A 10,625-nucleotide genomic window follows, 5' to 3' on the forward strand; every position below is an offset into this window, starting at 1 on the left:
TGGCCACTTATAAGAGTGAAATTTTGCCATTATGAAAAACAGAATTAAGAAACCAAAAGGGTTATACTTTAGCTTTCCTTCCATACCTAAAAATACTGCGAAACAGATTTTACATGTTTCTATGCAGCTTATAACAAAGACAGGTTTTCAAATAAAGGCTAAAATTAAGTAGATGATCTATAAAATTAAGACTACAGAAGAATTTCTTCAATACTAAGGTAACATACAGGATTTTCTAGCTTACTATATATTACCTTAGTAACCTTTAAAGATTCCTTTTTTCTCTCCAATTTCTCTTTCTTCTTCTGTTCCTGTAAGAAAATTTTTTCTTAGCATCACAAGTAGAAAATGCAAAGTATAAAATACACATCTCAAATAACATGTGCACAATGAAGAACTATATAAATATTTAAAAAAACAAGGGAGAACTTGCACTTCAAGCCTTTATGGAGCAACAGGGAACAGACTTACCCTCCTGCCTTACATCAGATAAATATATTAAACAGTGGTTTTCAGACAACATGCAGCAAAGGAGAGTGAACACTGACAAAGGGAAACAAATGAGACAAATCTTGATTGTGCAGTTTACTGCCTGAAGGCAATTTCCAAGTGCAAATAATGAAGGGAGAATCTTAACAGCTCAACAGCCTCCCTGAGTTGAAGAGACAAAAGAGTACAAAACAGAGCAGCTAGCATACCCAGGGTCAGGTACACAAAAAAAGCTCTCAAGATACGCAGTCGAGACTTCAGGCTGAGTATTTATTGATCAATTACATGAGTATAAGAAAACCAAGGCCGCTAGAAAATAGCAAGTGGAATAATCCCTGTGCTTACAGGGGATCAGGAACAGTTCATACCCATCAGGCAAAGTGACAAGAGTGCTCAGAAGAGGGGCTGAGTTACTACCAGACTAAAAGCTGTTCCAGATGCACCCTAACAAAACTTCAAAAGACAGACAAAAAGGGATTCAAACCATTCCCAAAAGGTGGTTAAAAGATATATGCCTTGGGTGCCTGGGTGGCTCAGTCAGTTAGGTGTCTGCCTTTGGCTCAGGTCATGATCCAAGGTCCTGGGATCGAGTCCTACATCAGGCTCCCTGTTCAGGAGGGAGTCTGCTTCTCCCTCTCCCTCTGCCCTTCCTCCCTGCTTGTGCACACTTGCTCTCTCTCTTTCTCTGTCAAATAAATAAAATCTTTAAAAAGATATATGCCTTATAATAACTCATTAAGTGTGACTGTTTTACTTTCCTATATCTGTGTTTCATTTTACCATACAAAGGTTTATCAACAAAGGAAAAAATATTTAGCAAAAGCAAAATCTTGATTGATAACTGACATGTGAATGATGGGGACACAGGGCATTACTGTAGCCTTGATATTTGCACAAATTCTTAAATCTTCGTATGTTCTAGTGGGCAATAAACAAATTATATAGTATCTTATAGTAAGTACAATGGGAAGAACAGAACAAGGTAAAGGGGGTCAGGATTGTGCAGGTGGTAGATGTCAGACAGCAATTTCCGATTTAAGGTTGTTAGGGCAGGCTTCATCGGGAAAATGTTTAAGCCAGGGCTTGAAGGTGATGAAGTAAGCTATGCAGGTATCTATGAGAAGATGGCTCCAAGCACAAAACAGCCAGTGCAAAGGCCCAAAGGCAGAAAACACACCTGGAATGAAGTCTGGAAAGGTAATAGGGTTAAAGGAGACAGCCAGACTGCTTATAGTCTTGTGGACCATCATTAAGACTTTGGGTTTGTTGGGGCACCTGCGTGGCTCAGTTGGTTAAGCATCTGCCTTTGGCTCAGGTCGTGGATCCTGGGATAGAGTCCCATATCAGTCCCTGCTTCGCAGGGAGCCCAATTCTCTCTCTCCCTCTGCTCCTCTTTTCTCCCCTCATGACCTCTCTTTAAAAAAAAAAAAAAAAAAGATTTTGGTTTTGTCACATTCAATGTAAACTAGAAAACAGTGAAACATCAAAGGGGTGGGGACACCTGGGTGGGGGAGGAGGAAGGAAGCACTGAAGAAAAAGAAATTCTTTACTCAATAAAAATATCTTTCAAAAACAAAAGCAAATGAAGACTTTTCCAGAAATATAAAAGCTAAAAGAATATATCACCAAAAGAAAATGCAAATGAATGTATAATAACGGAAAGCAGATCAGTGACTATTTGGTGAGGAAGACAGGAAGTGAAGGATGGGAGAAAATTTAAAAAGGGGCAGGAATTCAGTCATAAAAAAGAACAGAACCTTGCCATTTGAAACAATATGAATGGACCTTGTGGGCATTATGCTAAGTGAAATGAGTCAGACTTAAGACGAATACCATATATAACACAACACAACACAACACCCCAAGCTCATAAATACAGAGAAAAGACTGATGATTGGTGGTGGTGGGAATAAGTAACAGGTCAAAAGGTACAAATATCCAGCTATAAAATAAGTAAGTCAGGGGTATGTACTATACAGCATGGTGACTATAGTTAGTAATACTCCCTTGCATATTTAAAAGTTGCTAGGAGAGTAAAGCTTAAAATTTCTTATTATAAGAAAAAAAATTTTAAAAAAAGAAAAAAAAATTTTAACTATGTATGGTAATAGATGTTAACTAGACTTACTGTGATCATTTCACAATATATACAAATATTGAATCATAACCTGAAACTAATGTTATATGTCAATTATACCTCAACTTAAAAAAAGGGGGGGTACAATTTTTTGAGTTGGTTATGTTCATTATCTTGATTGTGGTGGCTTCATGGGTGTATACATGTCAAAACATAAAACTGTACACTACATACATGTGTTCTGTATATATCAATTATATCTTAATAAAAAGCAATTAAAAAAAAAGACTAAGCAACATAAAGTTCACAATTTCCAGCATCCAGAAACTATCACGAGACAGAATAAAAATCAGAAAAATAAACAGAGGTATATTCATACAGTAGAATGTTTCTCAGGAATAAAGAGAATGGCCCACTATTGAATAAACACAAGTGAATCTCAATATGCTGAGCTGAAGAGGCAAGACACAATAAAGTGCTTACCGCATGGTTCCATTTATATAATATTCTAGAAAAAGCAATACCAATCTACTGTGACAGAAAACAGAAATCAGTGGTCTGGGGGCCAGGCAAAGGGATCACTGAGATAAGAAAACTTCTTGGGGGTAAAGGAAATGCTCCTGATCTTGATTGTGCTGATGGTTACACAGGTCAAAACTCATCGAACAGTAAACTTAAAATGTGTGCAGCTTACTACATGTGATTTTTATCTCAATAAAGTGACTGTTAAACAATTTAAGCTACTAGTTATAACCAATTACATACACATACCTCTAGTTGTTGCTGTTCCATTTTAGTCAATAAAAATTTGGAGTAGATATTGCTTTTCTCAAGCAAATGTTGAAGTCTACGGTAACGAATGTCCACAGACTCTCTATCCCAAGACATGCGAGCCTACCCAAAAAGAAAATTTCCATGATTATTAAGTTTTCTGATGTATGTGTGTGATGTTTTGCATTAAGACGTAAAAAAAAATGGCTAAATACTCTTTGAGTTTAATTTATTTCCGTAATTAATGGGGGAAAAAAGGTTTTTCTAGTATTAACTTTACTAAGTTTATTTTCCAAACCAAAAACTAGAACAAATAGCTGAAAAAATAGGATTCCTGGGTTCAACATGCCATTTGGTATGATGCAGCTTGGATACCAAAATATCAAAATTTCAGACACCGGACACATTTACTGGCATCCACTGAACTGAGGGTCCATTTTTGAAATATATAAAATTAACATTAGAAAGTAATCATTTAATTCAAGTAGATTTAAATTTTTAAACAATCAAATGATTTCAGAAAATTTTTACACACCAGTTTTATGTGAAAGAGCATCAGAATTAAAAAACAATTTAACTGGCTAGGAACGAGAACAACTATTCTTAGAATTATAAAACTATATTGTCCAGATGCCTGGCTGGCTCAGTCAGTAGAGCATGTAACTCTTCATCTTAGGGTTATGAGTTCAAGCCCCAGTTGAGACTAGAGATTACTTTAGAAAACAAAAAAAAAATAAAACAAAAACTGCATTGTCAAAATATTTCAATATGCTTAATCTACTTATGATTTATTATAAGCTTCTTCCTCTCAGCACTGTGTCCCCCGGAGTTTTGCCCTTCTTTTTAGGCTTGTTTTATTCCTATTCTTAGCTCTATCTTTCACTTCTGTACACCTTCAAATTACAAGCCTGCTTTCTATATTACTTTCACACACCATTTATTTATTAAGTGATTGCTAAGTCTACAAGAGGCTAGTGGCTGAGGAGGAATCCTCTCCCAGTTCACAATGACAAAGTAAAATATTTTGAAAAATACCAGAGGGCACAAGATGAAAAACAAAAATAAACAGTATAGTTCAGTGGTCCACAAATTTTTTCTGTAAAGGACCAAAGGGTAAATATTTAAATATTGAGCATACGGCTTATAAACACTCAATTCTGCCTTTTTGTACAAGAGCAGTAATAGACTATATATAAACAAATGGGCAAGGCTATGTTCCAATAAAACTTTATTTACCTAAACAGGCACAATCCAGTTCATAATATGTCAACTCAGTATAATCTGAATTTTAAAACAAAAAAACCCACAACACACTAAGTGCACTGAAGTGAATCAAGAGTTGAATTCACCTATCAAAGCCAAATACACATAAACCTTACCAACCAGCAATTCTACTCCTGAGACAAAGTGTGTGTGCATGAGGGTTCGCACACAGAGACTGAGTTAGCATAACCTAATTAACTTTAAATGTTTAATGTTTAAGGCTTGACCCCGTAATTCAGACACCACTGTATGTATATTGGCTTGTATTTCCTAGATGTTCTATCATCTCTCCAGCTTTTCTTTCAAAATAAATTTTTCTATTACAAAAGCAATGACAATACCTAAAAATAAATCCAATGGAAATACACATTTTAGAACTAAATATTTAAAAAAAAACCGTAAAACAATCCTGTCCATGCAGATAAACTGTTGACCTCTTAAAAAACTATTTTCAATTCTTTTAAGACAGCGTTTCTTTTACCATTACCAATGTTACTGTGATTACCATAATCAATGAATGAAATAGATTACAAACTGAAAGATGAAATTATTTAGAATTTGAAAAAAAAATTTTCATAAAGATTTTATTTTTAAGTAATCTCTACACCCAACATGGGGCTCGAACTCACAAACCTGAGATCAAGTGTCGCATGGTCCACCAGCTGAGCCAGACAGGTGCCCCTGAAAAAATCCTTAACTTTTAAAATTTGTTTTAAATTTCAGTTAAAATATTCTGGGCTTAATTTAGATAGATCTGCTACCTTAAATCCTGTTCAGAATAATTTAGCACACATTTTTTAAGTAATTAAAGATTAAAGATAATATGTTACACTAATATATAAGTAATATAATTAGGAAACTAAATCAATTATTAACCTTTAACACCAACCTTCCGTATTTCAAAATAATTTTGTAATAAGCCTTATCTACCACTATTGTTTCTTAGCAAATTTATTTGTTGTATTAAGGTAAATTGCAGCTCTGTCTGTGGAAAGCACTGAATGCCTGGCAGGAAGAATCTTTTGATAACTAGAATTAAAGAGTATGCCAATGGATACCAGCGGCATCAATTCCCCACTGTCTACTTCATTATCTCTCCCAATACCAACACCAGATTTGGGAGTGGGGCGTGGAGTTACACTTCACTCCACAAAATATGAACTATTTTCCTTTTACCTAACACTTACCGCAACTCTTACCTTTCCCCTCCCCCACTATATACACATTAATGCTACTCTTAAGTCTTCTAGACTAACAATGACTTCTTTCAAAAGGAAATGCAGGTGAAAAGCCAACGAAAGTAACTGTAGCAAGTCAATGTCAAAGCCATTCTCTACTTTACAAAGCTTACAATCTCCTAAAGCAAAGTAGGAGATTGTATTCTTCTCATTAAGAATCTTAAGCAAGCTCTTAAGTACTTCTAAATATATGCCCATAAATACTGTATTCTCCCAAAAGAAAAGGAATCTTTATTTTTGTACCATGAATTTTTTGGCCTCCAAAGACATGTAGGGAGAGACTAATTCTTAGAATTTTCCCCATGGTCAAGTAAGGAACAACTTATAAGTGAAAAGTGTGAAAATTAATCAAACTCTTTCAATACCTATACATGAAAAAGCAATATAATAATAGACCATAATACTACTAGCTTTTTGGCAAATCACAACCTGGTTTTAGTGTAAGAACTGAAGAGAGCTATACAATTTATTCATGGAAGGATTGAAAATGGATTAAAAATTGCTTTTTGGGGGTGCCTGGGTGGTTCAGTCGGTTAAGCGGCTGCCTTTGGCTCTGGTCATGGATCAAGCCTCACATCAGGCTCCTTGCTCAGTGGGGAGCCTGCTTCTCCCCTGTCTGCCATTCCCCCTGCTTGTGCTTGCTCCTCTCTCTGTCAAAATAAATAAATCTTAAAAAAAATTGCTATTTTAAGTTCTATGATGAATAACTGCTAAAGAGAAGCTAGCTTTACCATACCTATCCCTCAACAATAACAATTCCAAAAAAATTTTGGACTGAATGCAAAACATTTGTTCAAAAGCTTAAATATTTCACTTAAAGTATGTCATTTTGATTCCTAGTTTAATCAGCAAATACTATGGTACTATAAATTTTGAGAGATCTGGAATGTGGAAATGTGGGCACCTGACAGGCTTAGTCAGTGTAACATGTGACTCTTGATCTCAGGGTTGTTAAGTTCGAACCCCGCGTTGGGGGTGAAGATTACTTAAAAATAAAATCTTTTAAAAGAAAAATGTGAAAATGTTTCATCCCTTGAATTAATGCATTCTGGAAATGTATTCTTATTGTACCTATAATCTTTATTCAAATAGTACTTTCTTACCCAACAATCTTCAAGAGTCACAAAACTGAAGATATAAGCCTCAAAATGAAGGCTGATATTCTTACAACCTCTGAAGTTGCTTCAATTCTGGACACTTGCCCCAGGATTCACTCTTTATAAATATCATCTGGTTATATGGCTAGTAAGTACATTTATTTTATTTATGTAATCTTATATATGCTATGTAATATATTATAAAATACTCTTTTGCCATAGTTTGAAATTCAATAAACAATTTACTGATTGCCTATTTGCTAGGTGCACAGCCATCAAAAACGAAACAGTGACGTCCTCTCAATAAACAAAATGATAGCAAGCAAGTAATGATAATACTGTGAAATAAAGTACTACGAAAATTTATACGATGAGGAAAGGTAAAAAGGTGGTTCATGGTCAACTTCCCAATTCTATTAAAATTTCTTAACATTACCGTAACTGATTATGGTCAACTACGGATGACAAATAATAACAAAACTAGTATTACTGGAGTGAAAGTACAGCATTGTGGTTAGAAAGTGTGAATTCTGGAATCACATGCCCTACGTTACAATCTTGGCTCTATCACTTAAAGCTGTGGAATTCCCTCCTCCCTGCACATTCCCTACATGCCTCAGTTTTCTCATCTGTAAAATGAAGTGAAAACAGAACCTACTTCAAAGAATGCTTTAATAAAATAATAGTTTATACTAGCAATTAAACTCGTAAGTTTAAAAGTTATAATGAAAAGCAGTATCTACTTTATAGTCTTGTTGAGGATCCAATTAGTAAATACATGTACAACATTCACAACGGTGTTCATGTGGTGTTAACAGTGCTAGCAAAAGAATCACTTCTGTCGATATAAAATAGCAGGGAACCAACTGATTCACTAATTGTCTTTGAGGTGCATTATTTCCCAATTTAAGTAGTTTTGTAATTGCATGGAGTTCATTAAATATTAACGTTTATTTCCTTAGGTATAGGGTTAAGGACAAGAACGCTGAAGACAGCCAGAGTTCAAATTCAAGTTCATTGGTGTGTGACCCCCCCAACTGCCCCAGTTTCCTCATATGTAAATGGAGAGACACCAAAAGTACCTACAGCATCACAATATTGGGAGTGCTAAATAAATTATTACAAGAATAATATCACTTAGTGGGCAGCACATAAGTGGCTATCACTCCTTGCACACGCAATAATGAAGCAGCAACGTGGGGCTTTATTAATGGGAGTGAAATACACTTAATTACTGAATTTTCGGGCGCCTGGGTGGCTCAGTCGTTAACATCTGCCTTCGGCTCAGGTCATGGTCCCAGGGTCCTGGGATCGAGCCCCGCATCGGACTCTCTGCTCCGTGGGAAGCCTGCTTCTCCCTCTCCCACTCCCCCTGCTTGTGTTCCCTCTCTTGCTGTGTCTCTGTCAAATAAATAAAATCTTAAAAAAAAAAAAACTTAATTTTCAAGTGGTTAAAAACTGCTTTCAGTAATCTACAAAATATAAACTCTGTAAAAGAAAGCCACTTATCACTGAAAAAGTACACCCCATTTTTATCTAAACAATCTTACTTAGCACTAGTCCAAGAAATCAAAAGGAAAACAGAAAACAAGTTTATCACTTGGGTGGTCAATGACACTAAAATATCTAAGAAATTCACTACCGATTTTGGAAGAATTAATCTAGCTAAAGAAGCAACTTGAAATACTCTCAGACCAAGACTACATCTCACAGAAGCATCACTCAAAGCACGAGCAAAGGTGCCTCAAAGATAGCGCGAGCAACTGTACAAATAGATAAATAACAAAGCCCATTTTAAAGATTATGAAAAAAGCAGACCAAAGAACAAACCAAAACTCCGAGGCAGCTTACTACTGGCTTCAATGACGAGGAACTTGATTCCTAAATTACCTTTTCGATCATCTTCCGCTCCCTCTCCAGTCCAGCAGCCTCAAGCTGTTCTTCCTCCTCCAGCATGGCTTGGGTAATCACGGCAGGCTCCGGTTGTTCAACCATATCTGGAGTCAGGGACCCTAAGACGGGAAAAGGTTTTTAAACCGCAGTTTTAAAAAATTACCAGTTACTCAACTCCCACATTCAAGAGTCTTCCCGGATGCATTTGAGGCAAAAGCTTAAGACCCACGGGGACGCTACATCAGCCCTCTGAAGAGATCCTGGGTCTCCACAACGTCAACAAGTGGCCAAGACTCCAGATGACCAGTCAGGATGCTCGCGAAAATGCAGCCCCCCGTATAAATCTCCTGTATCGTGCACTTATGTGCAATTCCGGGCGCCCTCCACTCACACTCCACTGCTTCTTGCCCTCCTTTCCTCAGTCTCTGCCCGGAGTCACCTCTACCCACCAATCTCGGCTGCAGCCTCCATGCTGTCCCCCTCCCCCCCCCCGGCCCGGACACCGCCGCCGGCGCCCGGAGGAAGGGTCTCCTCACTCACCACCGCTGCTCGCGGACCGCTGCGCGGGCATGGCTGGACACACACTCCGGAACCCAGTCCTCGGCTCTCAGAGACTGCAACGCCGCGCGCCGAAGTCTCACAGGAACTGCCTGCCCGGCCTCCTCACTAAATCCCCGGCCAAAGAAAAACGCGCGCTTCTACTTCGCGGGAAAACGCCGTCATCTCGCGATATTTCGTGCTCCCCGCCCCGCCCCCGAATCCCGGAGGCGCGAGATTTGGCGCAATTTAGTTTTCTTCAGAACCCACCTGGGCGACGATAAGCTATTACCTAGATGTCTATCTTGGGAAGACTGGGTTCTGCCGCAGAAGTTAGCTTTTAACTAGCTCTGTAACACCAGACGAGTGAGTCTGCCCACTGTGGAGGGCCCAATTTCCTCACGTATTGGATGATGGTTCGAACTACACAGTACTTTAGTAGCGCTCTTATTTGCAAGGCACCTTCACACACTGGCTGATTTGATTAAATCCTGCCAACCAATGATCCTTTAGGCAGGAAATATGTATGAGTATTCAGGTGAGGATGTCTGTGACAAATACTGCCAATCTCACTCACCATCCTTAGTGCACAGTGCACATTTTGGGTGGAAACTCCCCAAAATGACCCAGAAGAGAGCTCTGTTGTGTGTGAAATAGGAGAGAAAAATAGGAAAGTAAGATTATGGCAGAGTTCAAGAAAGGTGTTTCAGGGTAAGGGAGAACTGAAAGTAGTGATAAAGCGAGTGGAGTGGCCGGTAGAAAAGACAAAAGATTCAAGAATAGACCAGGGACACTTGGGTGGCTCAGTCGGTTAGGCGACTAACTTGATTCCAGCTCCCCCATTATCTGAGGATCATGGGATGAGCCTTCCCACTCCAAGGCGAGTCTGCTTGAGATTCTCCCCTCTGCCCCTTCTCCTGCTCACCTGCGCTGGCGCGCTCTCTTTCTCTCTCTCTCTAAATTAAATAAATCTTAAAAAAAAAAAAAAAAGAAAAAAGACCAATAATTAGAATGGGCACCTGAAAGAAGAGACTGGACTTTTGTTACTGGTTTTTTACTTTAGCCTATAATTCCACCCTTTCTTGTCTGCAATCCCTTTATAGAAAATTCCTTGGCTCCCCTCCCCTTCTAGAAATTTGTGGTATACCTGCCATATTATCACCTGTTTCCTTCATTTCTGACTTGGGACTTTAATAACTGTACAAAATTAAGGGCTTGTAACATACGTCCATCATAAACATCTTCAGCAACCTTTGTAAC

General features: G+C 37.9%; 1 protein-coding gene across 1 annotated transcript in view; it reads right to left on the reverse strand.

Annotated features, from left to right (window-relative positions):
• Positions 1–9,526, reverse strand: part of HELLS (helicase, lymphoid specific) — a 38,887-nt gene extending 29,361 nt beyond the window's left edge. Inside the window, exons 1-4 of the mRNA XM_025881000.2 lie at positions 9,369–9,526; positions 8,826–8,947; positions 3,338–3,460; positions 255–311 (exon numbers count right to left, since the gene is read on the reverse strand). Of these exons, the coding sequence (XP_025736785.1) occupies positions 255–311; positions 3,338–3,460; positions 8,826–8,947; positions 9,369–9,399 (333 nt within the window). The 5' untranslated portion in view covers positions 9,400–9,526. The remainder of the gene's footprint in view (positions 1–254; positions 312–3,337; positions 3,461–8,825; positions 8,948–9,368) is intronic.
• Between the last annotated feature and the right edge of the window lie 1,099 nt (positions 9,527–10,625).

This window comes from Callorhinus ursinus, unplaced genomic scaffold (assembly GCF_003265705.2).
Source record: "Callorhinus ursinus isolate GAN/ISIS: 27379988/994484 unplaced genomic scaffold, GSC_fseal_2.0 scaffold20, whole genome shotgun sequence".
In the NCBI taxonomy this organism is placed as follows: domain Eukaryota; kingdom Metazoa; phylum Chordata; class Mammalia; order Carnivora; family Otariidae; genus Callorhinus; species Callorhinus ursinus.